Below are 24,259 nucleotides of genomic sequence, written 5' to 3'. Positions count from 1 at the left end.
GGTTTATCTAAATAGAAACACGATATATCAAAAGTTTCAATAACTTTATTTTTTAACATTAAATTCACATTTCCTGAAAAAAAAATAAAAAAAAGAATATCTCGTATGGTCGAACTTCGGAGGTGTGTGTATATATATATATATACATTACAGTGGGAAAGAATAGTATTAATTTGAGATTTTGCTTCGTCTTCCTTTCCGCGAAGAAGGGCGATTCCCGGAAGAACCCTAACCCTAGCTCGGATCGAGCTCGCGGAGGAGCAGCAATGGTGGGATTATCGCCGATCTTGCCGCTCCCGGCGCCTCCCTCGGACGGCAATCTCGGCCCTCTACCGCTCTCTCAGCTCACCTCCATCGGCGATGGCGATTCGAGCTTTTCCCAAGGAAATGGCGTTCAAGAGGCATCCGGAGCGGAGCCGAAACCAGCGCCAGTGACCACGCACACCCGCACAATCGGAATCATCCATCCGCCTCCCGACATTCGCACGATCATCGACAAGACGGCCAATTTCGTCAGCAAGAACGGGCCCGAGTTCGAGCGACGAATCCTCGCCCACAACGCCGGCAACGCCAAGTTCAATTTCCTCATACCCACCGATCCTTACCACGCTTACTATCAACACCGGCTCTCCGAGCTCAGATCGCAGCTCCAGGCCTCCGTCGGGCAAGCAGAAGGCCAGCCGGATGAACTCTTGAAGCCCGATGAATCCCTGCCTTCGGCGGATTCCTCCTCGGCGCCGCCCATCGAGGCCGCCGCTCCGGTAAAGCTCGATATCGCTGCTCAATTCAAAATTCCTTCTCGTAGAATTCTTGAACCGCCGGAGGCGGAGCAGTACACTGTTCGACTCCCTGAGGGGATTACTGGGGAGGAGCTTGATATCATCAAGCTCACCGCCCAATTCGTGGCGAGGAACGGTAAGTCCTTCCTCGCTGGCCTCACCAGTAGAGAAATCAACAACCCACAATTTCATTTTCTCAAGCCCACGCATAGCCTGTTCACCTTCTTCACCGCCCTCGCCGACGCCTACTCGAAAGTGCTGATGCCCCCCAAAGGGCTGACTGAGAAGCTCAGGGGAAGCGCTCTGGACACGACGACCGTGCTCGAGAGGTGCCTGCATCGCCTTGAATGGGACCGATCGCAGGAGCAGGCGCGGCAGAAGGCCGAGGATGAGATCGAACAGGAGAGAGTGCTGATGGCGATGATCGATTGGCACGACTTTGTCGTCGTGGAGACGATCGAGTTCGCCGACGACGAGGACACGGAGCTGCCTGAGCCGCTTGCGCTGGAGGAGGTGGTGAGAATCAGCAAGGCGCCCGTGTTGGAGGAGCAGCAGGTGTTGGAGACGGCCGAGGCTGCGAAGGAGGTGGAGATGGAGATGGACGAGGAGGAGATTCAACTTGTCGAAGAAGGCATGAGGGCGGCTCGCCTCGAAGAGAGCAAGATTGAGGAGAAATTGGAATCCAGGATTGCCCACGAACCCGAGGCCCCGATGAGAATTGTGAAGAACTGGAAGAAGCCAGAGGACAGGCACCCGGCTGAGAAAGACCCGACTAAGTTCGTCGTCTCTCCCATCACCGGTGAGCTGATTCCCATCAGCGATATGGCCGAGCATATGCGCATATCCCTCATTGATCCCAAGTATAAGGAACAGAAGGAGAGGATGATGGCCAAGATCAGGGAGACTACGCTTGCCCAGGATGATGAAATCTCGAGGAACATAGTCGGACTCGCGAGGACGCGGCCCGATATCTTCGGTACCACAGAGGAGGAAGTGTCGAATGCGGTCAAGGCCGAGATCGAGAAGAAGGAGGAGCAGCCGACGCAGGTTATCTGGGACGGGCACGCCGGAAGCATCGGTCGAACGGCTAACCAGGCGTTGGGGCAGGTGTCAACAGAGGATCATGGTATGGTTGGCGCGGGTCCTGCGCCACCACCGCCGCCGCCGCCCAAACCTGGTGTTTCTTCGGTTCGTCCCCTGCCGCCGCCGTGGCCCATGCCGAATGTCTCGTATTCCATCCCGACCAGTGGTGGGCTTCCGGGGCCTCCCATGGCGCGGCCTCCTGTCCTGCCCATTCCTCCATCTGCAAGGCCCCCGCCACAGATGTATATGTCTCATCAGATTCCCATGAATGCCCATGGAATGATGATTCCGCCGCCTCCGGGATCGCAGTTTGCGCCTCTTATTCCACGGCCCTATGCTCCGATGGGGCCTCCGCCGCCAATGCCGATGGCTCCGCCGCCACCTTTGCCGCATGGAATGCCGCCTCCGCCTCCTCCTGAAGAGGCTCCGCCACTGCCCGACGAGCCGGAGCCCAAGAGACCACGCATCGACGAAGTTCCGCTCGTTCCCGAGGACAAGTTCCTTGCGCAACACCCGGTAAAATGCATTTTCTGGATTTTAATTTTTTACATTATGTTTTTTTGTGTCTAATTATTGTTTCCTTTGTTCATTTGGATATACAGGGTCCAGCCCGTGTGTGTATCTCTGTTCCAAACGTTGAGGAAGGAAACCTGAAGGGCCAAGTGCTGGAAATTACCGTGCAGTCCTTGTCTGAGACGATTGGCAGTCTCAAGGAAAAGATTGCTGGTGAGGTTCAGCTTCCCGCAAACAAGCAGAAACTTAGTGGCAGGGCGGGCTTCCTCAAGGACAATCTCACGCTCGCTCACTACAATGTCGGTCCGGGAGAAACTCTCTCTCTTGCTTTGAGAGAACGTGGTGGCAGAAAGAGATGATCCTTCTCTTCTCTGAGCAGCCTTCGAGTGGTAATCCATCTGATCAATGCCTTGTGTTCCCACTATTTGAAGCTTCGAGGGTTCGGCATTAATGATGACAATGATAAGCAGACGATATCAAGTTTTCGTTCTTATCGTCACTCGGGTTCAAAGAGTTGTCACCATCAGCCATTGGTTGATGATGAATTGTCATTGCCATCATTATTCATCAGTTTCCAATCTAAGATGAAGTATTTAATCATATCATCGATATCCAGTTTTCAAGGGCTGTCATTGTCATTCTCATCCATCTGTTGAATTTGTTGTTATCATCATCTTGTTTTCAAGGGCTGGTACTGTTGTCGTCATTGTGATTCGTCTAAGCGACACATGGATGATGATGATGATGATGAATTGGCATCAGTTACCAACCCTAGAAGCTTCCACAGGATCTCTGTTGTGTTGATGCAGATTTCTCAAAATACTCCCAGCTCTCCTTTTAGCCCTAAAGCTATGTTGTTTCTTTTGCAGACGTTTCCTTCTCTTGGTTCGTGCTGTCAAGGGTCGATGAAGAAAGCCAAAGGGGATCTCTCATGTCCCAATGGTTGACTGTTTTTCCCCACTGACGGCTTCCTGTAGAAAGCTGCTGCTCACCATAAATCCAAACCCATAGGATTTCTGTTGATGTTAATGACGTGTCATAATATTTAATCGTTCATTGCGGACATCGTCTCATTGACTTCATATCGTGCAGGTCGCTTACTGATGTGGGTATTTTTGGTCAAGGTCTGTTTCATAACGTTTTTATTTGGTCTTCTGCTCTCAAGAGCTCACGGTGCCTTTTGACTAGTGACATTTTTTTTGCAGTACTTAGAACTTATTGCGTTGACTTCAGCCAATACAGGTCTTGAATCAGAGCCTGTCGACATTCTGCAACATGGGTAAATGCCTCATCTGATCGGGTGCCTCATTATGATCTAATGCTTCTTTTATCATCCAGTGCCCTCACATGAAACTGAAAAATGGAATGATCAGATAGGTGTTTCAATTTCTTATTAAGTTCATTTATAGACTAAAAATAATCTCTAAGGGTAGGAGGCCAAAGTTGAGTATGTTTTCAAAGGTATTTCAGGTAACAAACGAGAAAATAGATTTTATTGTGGAGTTTATTTTCTGTTGGTGTATTTATATATGCTGATGCAGGAAGCTCATTAGATGAACACGGTGGATATGATGGGATGCAGGAAGATGATTTGAGGGAGATGAAAATTAGGGTTGGGAATGGTGCTGTTGGGGAAGTGAATTCAGGTGTGGTGTTCAGGATGAGCAAAAATTGTCACTTAGGCTGTTATTTATAAACATGTATCAGGCTTACTTGTGCTTAATAGTTAGTCCTCAAACACAAGGGTCAAACACAAAACTGCTTCAATCATTGCTCATCTTTCATAGAAAGAGCTAGTTAGGGAGAGTTACAATGCCAATCTTAAGTTTGATGAGAAGACAAGTTCTTGTCAAGTTTAGAAGATATTTTGACTACTCAGTGACAACAAACGCAAGGGTATGGTTGTGTAAAGTTAATCTTTTGTCGGTTGATCTCTGTCTGGAGCAACCAGAATATGTTGGAGCTGTGCCAGGAAGAAATTGGCACAGTCATATTTATCTGTAAAAAAACTTATATGTATATAGCATTCATTAGGATAAGTGTCGATTCAGAACCATTTATATTGACTTTTATGTTTACAGCAGTAATGCGCTTGATTTTTGATGTAATAAAGTCACTTGATTCAACTTGTCTGTTGGTTTTGAAATCGAAGGATGATTCTCAACTCTCAGTGAATTCTCCAAAACTCCAATGATATTTCAAAGGATTAAAGTCAGTAGATGTTTCTAAAATATATGTCGACTTGAGCTTCTAAACTTACACGAACTCAGATAACAACAATCTACATTTACTCTGATTGTAAGATGTGCCACTGTATAATTTGAAATTATATGTTTCATAAGTGAGTCATCGCACTAATTTGTTTTTAAGCTTGACTGGCTGCAAAATTTAGAGGGCACTCAGTATCTCAGATGATCACACTGGGGCGTGTATAGCCTTGGTTGATGATTTTACAATCTTATTCATCTGGGCCAATGTATGAGTTGAGATATGTATCCTTTTTTTTTCCTGCTGAAGCAAGTGAATCAATATCTTGATACCTATTGTTTAGTCTTCAATCAACCCTAACTTTTCTGTGACATCCATTTTGTGGATTTGTTTGAACCTATTAATAGATCTCAATTGGTAATTAGTTGAAAAGGGAGGGGGATTAAATTCTGATCTCTGAGAATTAACTGTTATCACTTAATTTTAATTGCTCGGTTGCCATTGCAACAAACACGTCGATTTAATTATACTTTAATGCACGTGTGCTGTTATAAGTATGATTATCACTTTATCCAACTCTATGGTTTTAATGAAATAAAGAATAAATCATAAGTGGTTTCTATGGATGCTCAATACTGTCAAGTCACTTAAGTTGTGAAATGTTCATCTCCCATTTGGTAATCTTTCCACTATAAACATTTTCAAAGTAATATCCTGACTTATTTAAGAGTGAAACAATTGCTAAATATAATTCTGAATAAATTCCTTAATTTGATCAACCTTGCAGGAGAGATCAACCGATAAAGGCAACCCGAGGACAAGCTTTACCATGGAATTTATACAATTTATACAATTTTGAATAAGATCGTAGGACAAGTTTATACAATTTTGAAACATGGTTAATGTGTCTCTCACATGATGAGCTTTTATGCTAAGAAATAAAAGACATGGAATTTACTTAAGTTTTATGTTAGATTTTATTTGTGTAATCATTTGATGTTGCTCAGGTAATGGTTAACACAATCAGTCCATTGAAAGAAGTCCTAAATAAACATGACTTTATCACACACATGATCATGAAAGCATCCGTCAAAAGTCAGCGAGATAGGCATCAGTGGAGAAATTTTTTTGCTCAGTCTGAATTCATTATTCTACTTAAATAGCTCGACCAACATTCTCAAATAGAACGAGTCGTATTAAGCAAAATAATGTACATTTCATAACGTTTGCTGCATAATCACTTGCACAAGTATAACTGAAATAGCTTTCTGCTTTTGTAGTTTAGTTACTTTCTCCCAGACATCTATCTTTCGAACCTCCAGAGAGTATGTTGATCAAAATTTCTATATTAGAAGGCAAAAATAAAAATATAAATTCTGAACACATAATTCATGATGTTTTACTTTTGCTGAATGTTTCATGTGGCACATGTTTGGAGACTTTGTAATTGTTAAAAACCGCCACACATAATAATTTTTACAAAATTGGTGATCTTTGGTTTAGTCAAATATTTACTTTCATGCACATTCTGCCAAATCAATATGCAATAAGATTAGACTTGGTCTTTCTTAATTTTTAAAATATGAAAATAGGTCAAAACAAAAGTAGCTTGAAAATAAATAATGAGGAAAATAAGAGGGATTGAAAAACTAAGGTAATTTTAAACCATTTCATTTCATGTGAAACATTTTCCAAATCAATTGAAAGGCGGGAAAAATAAAAATATGGCTCTTTTGACAAAATAAGTAAAACTATAAAAATCCAATTGAGAAATATGAAAGTAAAATAGTGTATTCTATCTTAACTTTGAAGAATGAAAGAAAACTATATAAACTATGAACTATGTCAAGGTGCTAGGGAGTAAATTGGGCAAGGGTGAACTGGAAGATAGGTCTAACCTTGTTTCCATGAAAACTGAAGTTTGATGGGCTGATGACTTGGATGGGCAGGCTGGATATCCAAAATTTAACGAAAACTGTCATTTGTTGCAATTGGAGAGTAATGGCCTTTGACTTTGAGATTTTTCAGTATTTTCCAAGTATCATGAAATAACAAGCCTCCCCTAACCCTCAAGTGAGAAGTGATGAAAGATACTAACACATTCTTCTGGTTAGACGAGGAAACAGACATGGAGATCCAGAAAAAAAGACTTGCGGAAACTATCCAAACAAGAGAGGGTAGTATGTGGAGTCTCTACGAAAATAAAGAGATGAGGTTCAAGATTAATGATGAAGAGTACAGGGAACCCTCCTAGACTTTTGTAAGCATACCTAGGCTGTTCAATTGTTATTGATGCTACTTCAAGTGCCGTTTATGATTGTTTCCTGACGCTAATGATAGGACATAAAAAGAAACTAAGACATAAGAAATTAAAATAAAATAATGAGATGTATCAGATTTTTTCAAATGTGATGAACCAAAAATTAAAGTGAGAAATATTGCTTAAGGATTTGTGTTTTTTATGCAATAATATTTACAATTTTTCCCTACAAGTATGGCTGAATCCACAGGTGAAAGTATTGAATAAGTGAATTTTAGCTTTTGATTTTCATTTTTATATTTAATTTAATAATTAAATAAAATAGAATGAAAGGAAGATAGTGAAAGTTATCTCAAAAAAATTCTGAAAAGTCAAAAAATACTAATCCTATTTAACCAAAATTATTCAAAACTGATAGAATATTTTAGGAAAAAGTTATAACTTTAATTAAAGCAAGTAAGGTGTGAGTTTTGGATAATAATTAAATCAGTGGCACGACTTTAGGAGCAGAAGGTTATGAAGTAGTGGAGCGTGCTAGCATGCTTTTCAGTTTCTCACTTTGTAAGCAAGCAACCCATTATGTTGGCACCTAGTTCTCTCTCTTCTTTATTTTTATAATATAACACCATTAAATTTATAATTGAAAATATTGATTAATTCTAATTAAAGTACCTTAGTTGGCCCTTTGGGAGGAATGGGTGATGGTTGATGGCCACGGATGTGAGTGAGGCGGATGAAAGAGATACCATAGTTAATTGTGACGGAGATGATGGTGGATACATGACGACGAGCGCAGAGCAGCAGCGAGTGATGATGATTTTACCCTCAACGGAGTGATGAAGATAGAGGCGGATACGCGCTTAAAAATGTTGGAGCAGGAGGAAGTGATGACATTTTTACCATTGGCAGAGCGACGGAGATGTAGATGGACACCTGCTGAGGAGTGGAGTTTGAGATGGTGTGTGTAATAGTGGACACAAAGGCCATTGGTGATGATAACCAATGAAAAAGGAGGAAAATGATGAAGTTCACGCTAAAACTGTCGTCATGTGGTCAACAGAACAAGTGGTTTTTTCTCAGTATGTATCCCCCTTTCAATCCATTGCTCTTAGAATTCAAGAACAGGCCCAAAATCACTGCACTAATTGTAATAAAGAACAAAATCCAAGGGAACCTTTTTAAAATGATAAGGGGCTCTATTTATAGATCCAATTTGGTGGATGGATATATGACGTAAATATGTGACTGTAAAAATCCTTCCAGACTATTAGCCGTCATCATTCAAAGTTGGAGCAATCCAAGCGATACAATTTTCTCTCCTTCGATACGTGCAGCGGAGTGCTAATGTGGCATACACTTCTAGGAGTGTAAAATTTCAAAAAATTATAATATTTAATAAATTAGTTTCTATTTTATGACATATGCAACTATTTCCTCTATGAATTTCCCATTAGAAAATTCCATTAAATTATCATAAAATCCATAAAAATCGTAATATCATTGTAAGAATATTATAAACCCATGGAAAATTTTAATAAATATAAATTTATGTTATCTGAATTTATGTTAATAATATTTTATTTATAAAATTAATGTCAGATAATTATTTTGAAATATCATAAAATACCTAGAAATGTTAAGTTCACTTAAAAAATGTGATAAATTATTTTAAGCCTCCATAGCATGGATTTATTATCATTTAAAGATAATTAACGCATAAAATACAATAAATTAATGTGAAAATTAGCATGTTATTTTTTAAAATTTATAACTCATTTTTTATTATAAACTCAAAGAGGAAATGACAAAAAGAAGACTTTTAGACCAACATGAGATGTTCAATGAAATGCCTTAATAACATCTTCTTTAAATTATGAGTCAGATTTTGATTCCACTGACTCCACATCAATTAATAACTACTAATCAGGTCTAGGATTCATCTATAGCAAGATCATTGTGTTAGTTCTAGGTATATGATTTTGGTTGAATCTGAAATGGATTCTTGCAGTCTAAGACTTTAAATGGGGATAATAACATAATTTTAAAAAAATTATTCATCAAACCACTACAGGGACTGGATCCATATTTTTTCAGTTCCTCAAATCTCCTCCTCCACCTTCATGAGCCCCATGCACACTCCATCATCATCATTATGCCGTCCCCATCACATTAGGAATGGAGAGAACCAATGGGAGGTAGAAAGAAGGAGGTAAGGGCCTTGAAAAATTATGGTGTAGGTGATTTTTGTTAAAGGCCTTTGCCTATTTATTCTAAGAGGAAAATTTTCATTAAAAATCCTAGAATTTATGTACACCTTACCACACCCAAAAGAGCAGTTGCATGTGGCCCCTAGGCCCATGTATGCCTGTAGTTGATGACTCGATAGGCCTAATAATATTTATCCACCTAAAATCACAATATAGATTAGTTAATGATGGATTGATTTGACTAGTCGATAGGTTGAGTCTCCAACTTGTGGGATGTCAATACTCCTCATGCTCTATATGGTATGAGGGGATGTATTGAATCACTCATGGAACTTGTTTGTCATTTGTTACCATGTACGTATAGTCCCTCATCCGCCTAATTCTCCTAGGATGACTTAGGGTATGGTAATATATCATAACCTAAATGGTATCGAAGTTAGTACTTAGGCATTTGAAAATTATTAGACTTCATCATAATCATCACACATGCATTGCAAATAATAGATTGTACTAATGAACAAGGAACAAGATGTGGAATGTCTCATTGGCTGACTACATATATTTCCATCACATGTATCTGATTCATTCTAGTACAATTATCCTCGTATATTTTCACAATTTGAAGAGAAAGGGGCTTGGATTGCCAATCTGTAATGTCTATGTGCTCGGCGAAGTCATGTGCTCGGTGTTATCTTATGTCCTGGTGCTATGAAGCTTAAATGGTGTCTTTCCAGTCTTTTCCAGCTGGCCCAAAGCTATCAATACTCTAGAATACCAGCCCATTTTATGACATGGACCCCTTTTTCGGATCCATAGACCATAGTCGATATGAATGGTTGTCTTCCATTCTTTCTGACGTAGGACGACTACGGGGTAGGCGAGGAAGGGCGGGACGACAGGACTAGGGGTAGGATAGGCGTGAGGGATAAAACAATCTATTTGACGTAGGACGACTACGGGGTAGGATAGGCGTGAGGGATAAAACAATCCACAGAAATTCACGGTCAGATCCGGACTTTAAAACCGATGAAAATCTGGTGGTGCAGCTCCGACCCTTATCGAGGGCGGGAGTACTATCTTCCCCCACCGCGACGATGCCTAAGCACCGAAATCAATACGTCGAATTTGCGTCGCGAGGAAACACTCGAGAGGTAGGTTGAAGAAGCAGAGAATCCAAACCAATTCAGATTCCGACGGCACGCGGGCGGCATGCGGGCGGCGCGCGTGCAGTGCGAAGGCGGCGTGCGGGCGGCGCGCGGGCAGTCTGGGTGGCCCCTTGGCGGACTACCTGGGTAGCCTTGGGCGAGAGAGAGAGGAAGAGAGAGAGAGAATGGAGAGAAAGAGAGAGAAGATAAAGAGAGAGGAGAGGGGAGGCCGACGTCGCAAGGCCGCGGCAGTGGCGGCAACGGCGGCGGCGGCGGCGACGACGACTAGGGTTTGGAAGGTGGAAGATAGGGGAGGCGGGGCAATCCTCCAAGAAGAGTTAAACAAAAAAACTTGATTCTTGAATTATGATTGCCTAATGTTTCTTGAAAACAATGGCCTATATATAGGCCTTGGAGGAAAGAGAAAATGACGAGAAAATAAAGACGTGTGCCGTGTCACGCCAAAGGGCAGTTGTGGATCTGCCTCTGGCGTCGTGTTATGACACGTGTAGGGACGTGCGTGGGTGGAGCCGTGCTTGTCGACGGTTGTGGCATGTTGACTTCGGTTGCCTCCGGTTGACCGTGGTCCATAGCGGGCGTGTTGACTCTGGTTGACCGTGGTGACGCGTTCGATGCTGAAGTGTTGGCGTCCTCGCCATCACTTTCCTTTGATGTGTGGCTCCATACCAACATCCTATTTTCTGACATGAAACAATCACGACCAAAGAGTAAGAAGATGAAGTGAGAAGTTCGGTCCTAAAATCTCATTGGTCAATCTTGTTTTAGAAGATTGGGCACTGGAGATTTTAACTTCAACTTTAAGTCAGCCCATGATGATGCAGACTTCAGACTGCGTATGTGAAAAGTTGTGTCATTCTTCCAATCGTCTTTCTTGAAAAACTTATATTCTTGAGCTGTAATTATATATTCTTATTTCCCTTGGCAATAAAACTCACACTAGTTCCTTACATTCTACTAGAATCACATAGAGTTTTTTTGTAGGTATGCTTCTTCCCTTCTCCTTGACTCATCCTGGATGACCCATGACACCAAGAATAAGGCTGATAGATATCTAAACTCAATCTTTTTCAAAATGCTTGCCAAAAAGCATTGCTGATGATTTCTGAAAGATGGGACAAGACTGAACAAACATATGTTCAATGATCTGCCCATGGTATTTCTTTTGACCAGATCAGCATATCTCTATGAGTTGTCATCATCACCAAGCCATCATCAGTCCCATTTTGCCATTTTTACATCATGAAAAACAGAAATGATGATGCACTAATGACGAAATGGATTAAATATGAAAAAAGAGGGGCAGAGAGTGATTGAGGGATAGTGACGGAAAAAGAGTGAGAACAAACGGGCAAGAGGGAGAGAGCAAGGGAAAAAGAGGGAGAACAAAAAAGATTGAGTTATAGAGAGAGAGCAGGAGGGAAAAAGAGTTAGAGAGAATACGTGTAGGGAAGAGAATGGTATTTCTTTTCCATGAATGAAAGAGAGAAAAAAGTGAGAGAGAGAGACTCTGAGAGAGCGAGAGCGGTAGAGAGAGAGCAGCAGAAGCAAGATAAAGAGAGAGCTAGAGAGAGGAGAGAGAAAGAGCACAAGAGAAAGTGAGAGAGCGTGAACTAAATAACACGAGGGTCCCAATCTTTCTCAAAAACCATCACCATCTGTGTTGATGATGATCATCATCCATGTCCACGATGGTCATTATCTTGATTGGCAACAATCATCCCACTCGACAGCAGCCATCGTCCCTTTTCACAACAATCTTGTCCGTCCATGATGGTTACCGTCTCCCTCATCGGCAAAAATTATTGTCCCTATCAGAGACTCTTGTTGTCCACCTTATAGACGATCATTGTCCCCGTCATCAGGGATTCTCATCCCCATAATTGCACTCGTCATCCCCATCGACCGAAATTGTTGTCCTAGTTGATAGTGCCATTATCCTCCTCACAGATGATGGTCCTGCTCCTTGTTCCCATCTAATAAGGACGTTATTTATTTTTGAACAACAATATATTTATCCAGAGCTGCATCATCCAAAATGCCACCAGTCATCTAGTTTCTTATTTCCCTTATCAGCCGTCAGTCATTTGTGACAAATGACTGGTGACAGAAATCATTACCTTGAGTTGGTGAACATCCGTCCGATATCTGTCCGATATTCGGTATCAGACAATTGATACCCAATATCCGGTAAAAATCAGGACAGTTTCTGATACTAGATATCAAACAGATATCGACAATCCTAGCTATAACGGATATTGGCTAGTGAAGGAATGAGACAGATATCGGATTCAGATATCCGGTTATCATAACCAATATCCGGGTATCTAGTGGTCAGAATTTATACTCCCATATGGAAGAAACCAATTTTGCAAGAGGTATACATCGTAAGAGGTAGGTAATATTGTTCAACGCTCTACATTAAATTTGAGGGGCACAAAAAGTATGAAATCCCACTTGAATCAGTTAGATTCCATCTTAGGTATATATTTAAAATGAATCATTGTTAATAAAAAATGTTTAAATTTATGTATAAAGCGAGTCGTATATAATATATATATATATTTATTTATAAGCTTAATTATTTTTGAAATATGAAAAATGGTTAAGCTTCAAGTGACATGTAAAATTATAGAACTATAAAATGTCATTATAGTTATGAAGTTTGAAAAAATGTTTTTTCAACAAAAGAAGATTCTTTTGTAATCTTTGGGCCACATATTATGCCGTAGATCATAGCCTTTGTTTTCTCCATGAGTCCATCAAAGGCTTGTACTGACTTGCTCACCATCTGCATAGGACAAAAAAAGATGGTTATTTAAAAGGTGCATTATATGGCTAGGGATGTATACCTCGACATGATCTAATGACCTCATTTTTGCCATCCTCACCATTCGAATACAGCTCAACATCATTGTACCATCGTTTATTGTCTACACACAGCCAACACTTCGCAGTGATGGGTGTTTCAATGCTTATTGGTGATAAACACACTCTCTTGTAAGTGACAATAGCATGCCCCGTAGAGACCATTCATTCCGAACGAGCAATCGTCGCACAAATGGACAATAATTCTCTCGTAATTGAGGCAAGGGGGAGCATTTTTTCCCATGTTGGCCCACCAAGACAATGGTGTAAAAACTCCCTCATCAGTTCTGTGAGATATTGATTGAACTCATCTAAGGCAGACCTTGCTAAAGCAGGGGTATGGTTGACTTTTTGCATAGTACTCTGTAGCCAAGAGTATAACTTGCTTCCTTCGAAGTGATCCATTTCATATAGGTGATTACATGCATTACATGCATTAATGTATTAATGAGCTATTACATGCATTAATGAGGCACATGGCAAGGGAGATTGTATATAGGTGATTGTTGACTCTTGACACTCTCATCAAGCAAGGACCATTTTTGGAATGGCTCCATTAATGCTGCTGTAGAGATTGCTTCATTCGCCCACAAGATTCTGCATATTGCGCTAACTTGCATTGCATCGACTTGCATGCGAGGGCCATGTTGGAGCTATCTCTTTCATGCAATCATCTTACACAAGAGAAGAAGGTTCCCTCTTCAATTTTTCAGACTACATCGTCAAAATGTTGTTAGAGACCTTCGATGATGAACATCACATCACATATGGCCGAGAATGTGATATGATCAGTAGAAACACAAAATCTCCCAAAAATGCAACAGAATTCTTTCACCAACTCCGACTCATCCTTCGACATCTCCATCGACTTCCCTTTCGTGCTAAAACTCTTCGACACTTTATCAACCACATCACGTTTCTTCACATCAGTGGATAACATAGTATATCTGCTGTTCTAATGCGTCGGACAGTCCAATATGACCATGTTACTATCCTCAGTATCAGGGCCATCTTCACACACTTTTTCGTACTCCGTTCATTGCTGAGTAGAGCTTCGAATGTCATGCACTAACATCTGCACTTTCGCTACTGCATCTCCGAGACATAATAAATGGCATCCTCCATCAATGTCATCAACCACTAATAATGATGGAGGACCATCCAATTGGGCAAGTCCAGAGTCTTCATCAACCGCGTCATAGAGCTCGAGCCAACGTGAAGAACCAGAGTTTTAGTTATCAGGTTTGACGACATCCGAGTTTTCACATTTTCACGTTCTCGTGTCATTTTGGTTTTTTTGATCTTATAAAGAACCTTCTGAGTTTTCACATCATTTTGGTCTTATCTCCTTCATTCCCTTTGACGGTAGGGAGGCCCCCTCCTGCGTGTGTATGGGCCTCCCCCATGTGTGTGATTTATTTGTGTTTGTTTTGTTTTATTTACACCCTTTAGGGTGGAACCCATGTTTAACCTCTCCCCTAAAGGAGGTCCATTAGGGCACCCCTAACCGCCTCTCTTTTACTATAAAAGGAGGGAGGATTATCGCTGTTAGAGACCTGTCTTGGAAGAAGAAGAACCATGTTTTTGTTTATGTTGCACTAGGGTTTACCTTTCCTTCCCATTGGGAGGAGCTTGTTACACGCTTGTAGGATTATTGCTGAGGAAAGTAGATCACCGGTCGCTGCGCCACTGCTGTAGGAAGATTTCTCACAGTATCTGTTCATCGTGTTTCCATTATTGACGGGAAGTCCACTATCACCCCTTTGATACGACGACCGCTGTTGGTTCGTCGACGCCGATTACACTCCAACGACCAACGATTCTCCTTCCGTAGACAGTCCTGGTGCATTCTACGGTTCCATTGTCGGTCTCAACTCCACGGCTCCTGCCACCCTGCCGCATTGATCGCTATCTCACGGGGGTGCTTGGACCTTCACCGCGCTACCCCATCCCCCCGCAGAACTGTTTACGACCTCTACCGACCCACATGCGACTCTCTTCACGCCACCTTGATCAGAGAATTCCCTCGCCCATGTCTTGCCATTTCTCTACGAAGATCATGACCTGCTCGAAGATACTAATCCGAGGATGCAGGTTTATCCGTTTCCCCGTACCTTAGAGTATTATTACATTTTCTAGTACCGTCCTCGTCTGTTCCGCTGTCTCGAGAGATTTTATACATTTTGTATTATTAGCCACCGTACTCGTATTAGGGATCTCCTTTTATCCGTGTTAGATCAGTGTCGCTCGTGGCGATGGGCGTGGACACGCACAAAATGGTGAACGCCCCCTGCTCCATCAGCCTTCGATCCAACCACGCAGGTCATTGGAAGCTTGTCCATGTCCTGACCCCTCTTGTCGTCACTTGTGCTTACGTCCCAAATAAGTTGGTTTTCCGTCATTCTTCTCCTCAATTTTAAAATAAACGCATTCTTATCTTCGTTGCATCACACATCCTCACTCGATCCTTGTGGTGTGACACGAGCCATTTGGTCCTGACACATCATGTTACAACAAGTAATATCTCTCCATGCAAGTTCTTCTCATCACTATAAACTGATCAGCTTTTCTCCGCACATCGCCTTGTTTGGGAACTAATGCATGGGCTGAAGGAATGGCAAAGCTTTTGTTGCCGCTTGGACGATGCTAAGTCCAAATTAAGGAGTTTAATGTTGTTGTTTTAATTCTGACGTAACCAAAAATATTTATGAAAATTTATGATTAAATAATCTATAATTAATATTGGGCAAGTAAGGGGTCGATCTAGAGAGAGATAGAAATTTAATGTTGGAATTTTTCTGAAGCTTGAAATGAACGAAACGAGTTTAAAAATGAAAGATACATTTTTTGGGAATTTTCTGAATTGTTAGTAAATTCATATAGTATTCTATGATTTAAATTAAAGCACGAACACAAAGAAAAACACAAAATATTTTTTACTAATTTTCCTAATTTTAATTAGCACCAGAAATCAAAATTAAATATTTTGAGAATTTTCTAGAATTTAATTTACACCAAAAACCACTAGAAATAACAATTACAATATTTTGAGCTATTTTAGAAAACTTTGAATGTAAATTAATAAAATAGATTATTTTATATTTAGGATTTTTCCTGATTTTTATGATTTTTTATGCAGAAAAATTAACTTTTCCTGATTTTAAGTTTTCTACAATTTTGAAAGGCAGAAAATGACATAATTACCTGCTCCAGGAATAGTCGAGGGAGCTGGTGGTGGTCAGTTGGGCCTTTGGGTCGGCGGTCGGAATCGGGTCCGTGTAGGCAGGCGTGATCGGTTGGCCCACTTAAGGTTGGCCCAAATTGGTTAGTGTAGACTAGCCTAGATGGGATGGCCCAATGACGACTGGCCTAATTGAGTCAGGACGTGGCCAAAATTGGCCAAGTCCTGAACAGAGCACTCCTCTGTCCAGTGGTTACGCGCACTGCCCACCCGGACTGGCAGGCAGAAGGGTATCGCTACCGCACAAGCGCTGCACGACACCGCACAACACTGCACGGCGTAGTGGTGAGGGGGAGAACATGGTTTTTGTAGAAGTAAAAATTGATTTTTCAATGCGATTTTTTTGGGATTTGAAGTGGTGAATGATGGAGGATATAGAGAGAGACAGGGATAGATTTTAGAGAGATAAAGAAATGATATATAGAGAGAAAATGGAGAAATGGTGTAGGAGTTTGAGATAGAATTTGAAGATGCAAATAGTAGAGATTTTTAATTAAATTTTGAGGGAATAAACTAGGGATATGAATAAAGTTATAGAGAAAGAAATAATTGATTATAGAGAGAGAAATTATGGAAAATAAGTGTTTAGAGTGAGAAAGTGATGGATTTTAAGGGGAAATAGATAAGAATGATGGGAAAATGGAAATCTAGGTTCCTAAAACCTCAATGCAAGTCTGGATCCTAATATTTTTCCAGGATTAAGCATTTTTCAATGCAAACAAGAAAAGTGATTGGAAGAAAACGTCAAAAAACTTACATCAAGCAGGTTCAACAACTTGGATTTTGAAAATGCCTTGTCCTGCTGGCCAGCCAATTGCTAGAACACTTCCAGAATGAGGGGAAATGAGGGAGAAAAAGAGTATTTATACATAGGAGGAATTACTAAAATAACCATTAGGGCATGTTCTATTCTCCATTCTTGCCATTTTTGCCTCTTTTTATCCATGGGTTGAAAGTTTCCTTTTGTAATCTTCAGCTTCTTTCTTTGTAAGGCTTTAGAGAGCCTAATGGGCAGGCCAGGTCATGGCCTATCTCTCTGATTTCTCTTTTGAAGGCCCACAACACCCTTTGCTCCTTTCAAGCCCCTTTTTGAGAATTACTAAACTCTCAAAAATTCTCCAGCTCTTCAAGAATTGTATCTTCTCAATCGTGCAAATTTCTGCACATGTGAAACTACAGAATACTCATCATTACTAAAACTGCTTGAGTTCAACGAAGTCAAGGAGGTTAGTAAAATATAACCATAATGTGCAAAAATTGGAATTTATAGCTAACACATAAGTATTTTGTTAATTCAAATAATAACATGATAAATTCCAAACTAATAATACCAAAATCGTCTGAAATGTCTGTAAACACCCATGCATTACCATATTATCGGACGACAAGATTAAATATGTGTGCGACACATGGGGCGTGTCACTTGGCATTAAACATTAGGTTGAAACTCTTTTTCTTATTTGCAATCAATGCTAACATCCTCTTATTAGCAGAGGTGTTATCAGTTGTCACATCAAAAACCTGCATAAATATATGTTCTGTATAAAATTATATGTCTAACTTAGAAGAGGAAATTGTTTTTTCAAATTTGACCTTCAGACGTAGACCAAAGTAGTCTAGGATCTGGACAATGATACATATCGCTTCTCATCATCTAAAATTCACCCTATCAAGGGAGCTATTTCCCAAAGATCTAATCCTTGTGTAGACAAACCGTGCTAATCACTAACTAGTCAAGTTTTATTTATTATTGATTAAATGCAATATCAAAATGATGTAACTTTACCCCTAATTTTGAGTTCGTCAGGGGTACAACTTAGTAGCCTAAATGACCCACTAGGGTTACAATGTGTTCAAGCCACGATCATGGCACAAGGGCTAGGGAAACATCTTACACATGAAAGAGCCTCATTAGTTCCTGTGTTTGCAGACCTAGAAGACCTGACACGTCATCCATGACGGATGAAGTGCTTCTTATCATTTAAGATTACGCAAATCGGTATGAAGAATGGAAAGTGCTCAACATTGAAATCTCCTCCAGCTCAGATGTGGAATCATGGAGCTAACTAACAAGCTACACAACATTCATAGATTATTGATGGCTTTGTTCAAGAAAAAAGAAGTATGCCCACATACCTTGGTGTAGTCAGATACACTATTGTTGAACAAACATTGGAAGGTTGTCTTATTTTGAGGGCTTGGGATTAAATATGAAGCCTTTCGTACAAGTATGAACACTCATACCAATACACACCCATTCGGCACCATCGTAGGAATGCTAAGTGATGGATAATATGTGGCCATCAAGCCAACCACACTACCATGTTTATTTAAGTTCATTGAATAGAATATTTACTTTCATTATTATTCTGTGTGATGTTTGTAATGAAGTCCATCAATACATGCAATGACTTAGAGAATTATGATGATATCATAATACAGTGATCACTAGTCTTTAAACATGTATTCTAAATATTCCTTTTCATGGATAAATATGTATCCAGTTAGAATAGCATTAGCTGGTCCTACTTATTCAGTAAGTACAGCTGATCTTGTGGCTATTAGTGCGGCAACACTAAGGACAGATTGTGGGTGCTCTTTGGAGAAAGAGTTCACTGAATTGATCTGTAAGAATCCCTGAATGGTATGATATGCCAATCTGGTTGACTCAAGTCACGGTTGTATAAGTGATCCAATGACCTGATACAACAAGGACTTCTCGTGAGTGGAGAATTACGTTTTGACTATGACTTACGAGCCTCTAATCATAGGATTCAAATAAGTTATAGATCAGATATAGTAAGAAGCATACAGAGATGATTGAGTGGTCAAGAAGGGAACATCCGCCCTCGGTATAAGAGGAGATTGACTCAAGGAAGACGATGCATAAAAATCCCTTGCCAGGGTAGTGAGGATAATGGAGAAGGCATTCTCTAATGATCCTCGTTACACATCAGTACTAATCAAATGACATATTAGGGTTTGACAATGAACCATACCCTAAGTTGTTGGAGAGTCTCATGCAGATGATGGATTATACATATACAGTAACTAATAATGGTAAAGGTTCCATGAGAGAGTTTGAGACTACTCGGTATCTTCTAGAGCGCGAGGTGTAGCTTGGCACCCCACGGGCTGGAAACTTGATCTATCGACTGGGTTATATCGATCCTTATTTAATTAATCTATAAGATGATATAGTTAATTAATACAGGTGGTTAATAAATATTATTACGCCACTAAAGTTATTAACTAGAATTATACTTGGGCCTAGAGCATCACACGCACAAGGTCATAAGGGCATTGGTGGATATATTTTGCTTTGTAGAGTTTTTGAGAAAAACCTTAAGTGAAATATAAAGGGGGGAAGGGGTCTCATTTTACGCACACATGCAAGCCTGATTTGAGAGCCCCCATTTCTCTACTCTCTCCTCCACTCATCCAAGGAAGAGTGTCTTCATGGTGGGGAGATCTTCTAGATTTTCAAGAAGAGTTGAAGAAGAAGACGTGGAGATCCAAGTACTGAGTGATCGCGTGGATACTTCTAGATGCTGGACGTGTGAACGGTTTCAGAATGATCTCAGAGCGACAAAGTCAAGGGTGGAACGAGTACCTAAAAGGTACGTTTGATGTTTCATCCTAAATGTCGATTGTGAATCAATCGACATACTTTTGCATCCATGGAAACATGATTTCCATGGACGAACCAAGGCACCAAACCCAACAGAGACTGCATAAAAATGAGAAGAAGAATTAGAGGAAGGAGGAAGGAGAAGGGGGAGGAGAAAAAGAAGGAGGAAGAGAAAGGAGAGGAAAGGAGGAGAAGAGGAAGAGGAAGAATAGGAAAAAAGAAGGAGAAGAGAGAAGAGGAAGGAAGGAGACAACATAAAAATGAGAATTAGAGGAAGGAAGTGAAGAAGAGGAAGAGGAGGAAGGAGGAAGGAGGAGGTATAAGAAGAAGAAGAGGAGGCAGAAGGAGGAGGAGGAGGAGGAGGAGGAGGGAGAACTGTATGCTTGGCAGGGGGACGGAGGAAGAAGATGGACGGAGAATGAGGAGGAGTTGATCATGAAAGAACAAGGAGAGGAGGGGAGGAGGAGGGAGACATCATAAAAAAAAGAGAAGTAGAGGAAGGAGAAGGGCACAAAGAAAAGGAGCATAAGGGGGAGGAAAGAGGAAAAGAAGAAGAAGAAGAAGACAAAGAAGAAGAAGAAGAAGAAGAATGAGAAGAGTGAGGAAGGAGGGGGAAAGAAAGAGGGAGAATAAGGCTTTGAAGGGGGATGGAGGAAGAACGAGGACAAAGAGTAAGAGGTAGGAATGGAATGATGACTTACAGGTTTTCATGTCATCCCCGGAAATCTTCGCCCCTGCTGCCACCGTCGCCACTGATGCCACCATCTCCAACTTCTAAAAATTCAAGGAATAACCTTGTTTTAACTTTACTTTATGTCCAGTGTTATGCATTTTACCTAAGTTAGGAAGCATATCAGGACTATACCATGCTGGATATCAAAATAACTGATATCCAACTCCCATATCCAGTATCATCATCCATCCTGAGAGACGAAGACGGATGTTGATATCAAAATGTATGACAGTATCGGATCTCGGTATTGTACCAACGATATCCGATATCGTCGTCTGATATCCAGATATTGGTAAAACGGTTATCAGAACAGTGTTATCCGATACCCAATTCAGCATCCGTTTTGATATCGTCATCCAATATCGGGTACGGGATGGGTGAACATTACCTTGAGTCAGCCATCCATCATGTCAAAGGGTGATGCATTACAAAATTGGGCAGAACCGATGACAGTCTCTAATCCAACCAACTAGCCTATGAACAAACAATATTATGACAAGAGACTTGTAAGAGTAAGTGGTGCCATAACACACAATAAATTACCATCTTCTCCATTCTTGTATTCTATCTCTCTCTCTCTCTCATCTTTCTCTCTCCTAGGTTAGGAAAGTTTGTGTTCGTCAACAGAGTTTGTTGACGAATGAACAGCCAAAAGATCCTGTTTGTGTTTGTGTTCGGTTCGTTTGTGTTCGTTCGCGAACAAACGCGAACAGGACAAAATTTAATAAAGAAAAGGGGGGCACAGTGTGTGTGTGTGTGTGTGTGTGTGTGTGTGAGAGAGAGAGAGAGAGAGAGAGAGAGAGAGAGAGAGAGAGAGAGAGAGAGAGAGAGAGAGAGAGAGAGAGAGAGAGGCACGGCCACATGGGAGAAGGGGTGGGGAGAGAGGGGGGAGGCCACACAGAAGAAAGGGGTTCTGGGAGAGAGAGGGGGGGCACGAGAGAGGGAGCAGGGAGAGAGAGTGAGTGAGGGAGGGAGGAGGAGGAGGAGAGGAGGGGAGAGAGAGAGAGGGAGATCTCCGTTCTCCCTCTCTCTCTCTCTCTATTTTAGTGTAAAAGTAATAATTTATATTACATTACCTCGGGAATGCCACCTGTTCATGAACAGTTTGTCTGTTCGCAAACCGTTCACGAACATGTTTGTGTCCGATTTGGACCATTCATGTTCGTGTTTGTTTGTTCGCATGTTCACGAACAAACGAAACATTTTTTCCCAACCCTACTCTCTCCCACTCTTTACCCTTTGTAACTCTCTCTCGCCTCTTTCTCTCTTTCTCTCTCCCACTCTTTACCCTTTGTAACTCTCTCTTTCCTCTTTCTCTCTTTCTCTCTCACACTCTTTACCCTTTGTAACTCTCTCTCTCTCTCTTTCCTTCTTGCTCTTTCTTTACCCTCTCTCTCTTTCTCTCTCCCTTTCTTCCCTCTCCTCTCTATTTATATCTCTTTTCCCTCTCTCCCTTTCTTCCCACTCCTCTCTCACTATCTCTCTTTGCCCTATCTCTTTTTCTCTCCCTCCACTCCCTGTCCTCTCTCACAATATCTATCCTCTCTTCGTACTCCTATATTTCTCTCTCTGTTTACCCCTCTCCTAGTCTCTCCATATCTCCTGATTGTTGAAGAACCAAAGTATGATCCTTGACTGAAATGAAGGCTTTAGGCCTGGAGCGTATCTGGGCCAAGTTGAAGCTTCATCTCCAAAGCCCATTTGTATCAACCAAGAGACAAAACAATGCCAACCAATATGAGAACACATAACAAATCAGCAAATAATTAAAGGCCACGCACCCATTTCTAATAGCTAAGAAACAAAATAAAATGAAATGGGAAACCGACTAATTAGACATCACTTAATGAAGAACCAATAGTTAATGAACACACACCCCACTAAAAGAAATGTTAAAAACATAAATGAAAGAGGAAATAAAACATAAAAGAGTTGCAATGGCTAAAACAGCTATTGTGTTAGGTCTTAACCGACGTCTGTTCCCTGTTACATCGTAACAACATCTCTTGCATGTTAGCTTTAACATTATGGAGATATACAGAACTGTGCAATCCTTTGTACCCTTTTGACTATGATTTCAATATACTACTTCTTCTCTCTATTTGTCCATCTTCTTTATCTCTATGTTCTTCTTGCTCTTCTTGTTATTTTCACACCCACTCCTCTATATCTATCTCTCTTTTCCAATCTATTTCTCTCTCCCTCTCTTCTCCCTGGCACGCACCTATGGGCACTGCCGCTAAGCATGCCTCGGGCCTCTACATAAGAATACCTCTTACTTTCAGGCCTTACACAACCCACCACCTGAACTTGTCGATGCCCTCATCGATGCCTATTGTGCCTCTTAAGCCTGCATCAAGTGTTCAAAATGCCACAAGTTTGAGTCTCATTCCCATGTCGCACCCTCCACCGGACGGTTCTTCCACTTCACCAGGTACTCAATCTTGTGGTACCAGCCATGACGTCCCATATGATCGATATCCCTTTTGTCAAAGACAACCTCTGCTGCATGGTCAGATTGCATCCACATATTAGATGCCACATGCCAGGCATGGTTCCTCTCCGCCTCTTCAAGGTCGAGCTCATACTTCTTGAAAACTGAAACATGAAAGACTGGATGGATAGCCAACTATACAATCACTAGGTATGTTGAGCTGGATAACGACCTGTTTGATTCTCGCGATCACCTCAAATGATCCATCATAACACAGTACAATCCTCTTGTGCCACTGCTTTGCTCGCTTCACCTTGAGCATTTGGGCATTTGTTCATAGTAGGACCAATCACCCCATTCAAACCCATGTTTTGCCCGTGTTGATCTGCACTTGCCTTCATGCGGTGAGTGATAAGTCCAAATTTAGGGGTTAAATATTGTTGTTTCAATTTAGACTAAGCCAATGATATTCATGAAAATTTCCACTTAAATACTCTATGAAATAATTAATATAGGGCACGTAAGGTGTCTATCCACAGAGAGGCAGAAATTTAATTTCAGAATTGTTATGAAGCTTGAAATGAAGGAAACAAGTTTAAAAATGAGAGATATAATTGCTGGGATATTTTTTGGATTTTAAAATAATTTATATAATTTTTTGTGACGTAAATTGAAGCAGAAATACAATGAAAACTACTAAAAAAATTTTATACTAATTCTCTGAATTTTAATTTACACTAGAAATAGAAAAAATATATATACTTGTAGATTTTTTCTGGAATTAAATTCACACCAAAAGCATTTGAAATAATAAATATCATAATTAAATATTTTTTAGAATTTTTTTAATTTAAAATCACTGGAAATTGACTATATTAATTGTAGAAAATTTTACTTTATTTTTTATGATATTTAAAATGCTGAAAAAACATTAAAATTTTCGAGGTCGGTTGGGACTGGATTGAACCAGTCTAGGTGCTCTCAGACTTGGCTGAAATTTGGCTAAGTCCTTAGAGAGGGAGCACCCTTCTGCCCAACAGGCTCGCTGCTGCATGCACACTCGGCTGCAGTCAAAGCGTGCTGGCACGGGCGCTGCTGTGCAGTGCACACCACTGCACAACAACGGTTGAGGATGGGAA

At 40.9% G+C, this 24,259-nt stretch overlaps 1 protein-coding gene across 3 annotated transcripts; it reads left to right on the top strand.

Moving 5' to 3' along the window:
• The first annotated feature begins 164 nt into the window (after positions 1 to 164).
• LOC144714756 (putative splicing factor 3A subunit 1) lies at positions 165 to 4,545 on the top strand. 3 transcript variants are annotated; one of them, XR_013584467.1, is made up of 6 exons: positions 165 to 2,378; positions 2,465 to 2,764; positions 3,245 to 3,317; positions 3,468 to 3,499; positions 3,581 to 3,654; positions 3,917 to 4,545. XR_013584467.1 is itself a non-coding variant. In XM_078589523.1 (3 exons), exons 1-2 carry the CDS (start codon positions 267 to 269, stop codon positions 2,732 to 2,734), a joined length of 2,382 nt encoding a protein of 793 aa, XP_078445649.1. In that variant the 5' UTR covers positions 165 to 266; the 3' UTR covers positions 2,735 to 2,764; positions 3,245 to 3,438. The 3 variants fall into 3 exon arrangements, 1 of the variants encoding a protein (XP_078445649.1); XR_013584466.1 differs by having other exon boundaries at positions 3,581 to 4,545; XM_078589523.1 differs by lacking the exons at positions 3,468 to 3,499; positions 3,581 to 3,654; positions 3,917 to 4,545 and having other exon boundaries at positions 3,245 to 3,438.
• The last annotated feature ends 19,714 nt before the right edge of the window (positions 4,546 to 24,259 follow it).

Source organism: Wolffia australiana, chromosome 18 (genome assembly GCF_029677425.1).
Source record: "Wolffia australiana isolate 7733 chromosome 18, ASM2967742v1".
Lineage (NCBI taxonomy): Eukaryota > Viridiplantae > Streptophyta > Magnoliopsida > Alismatales > Araceae > Wolffia > Wolffia australiana.
This window is presented reverse-complemented; position numbering and strand designations above follow the sequence as displayed.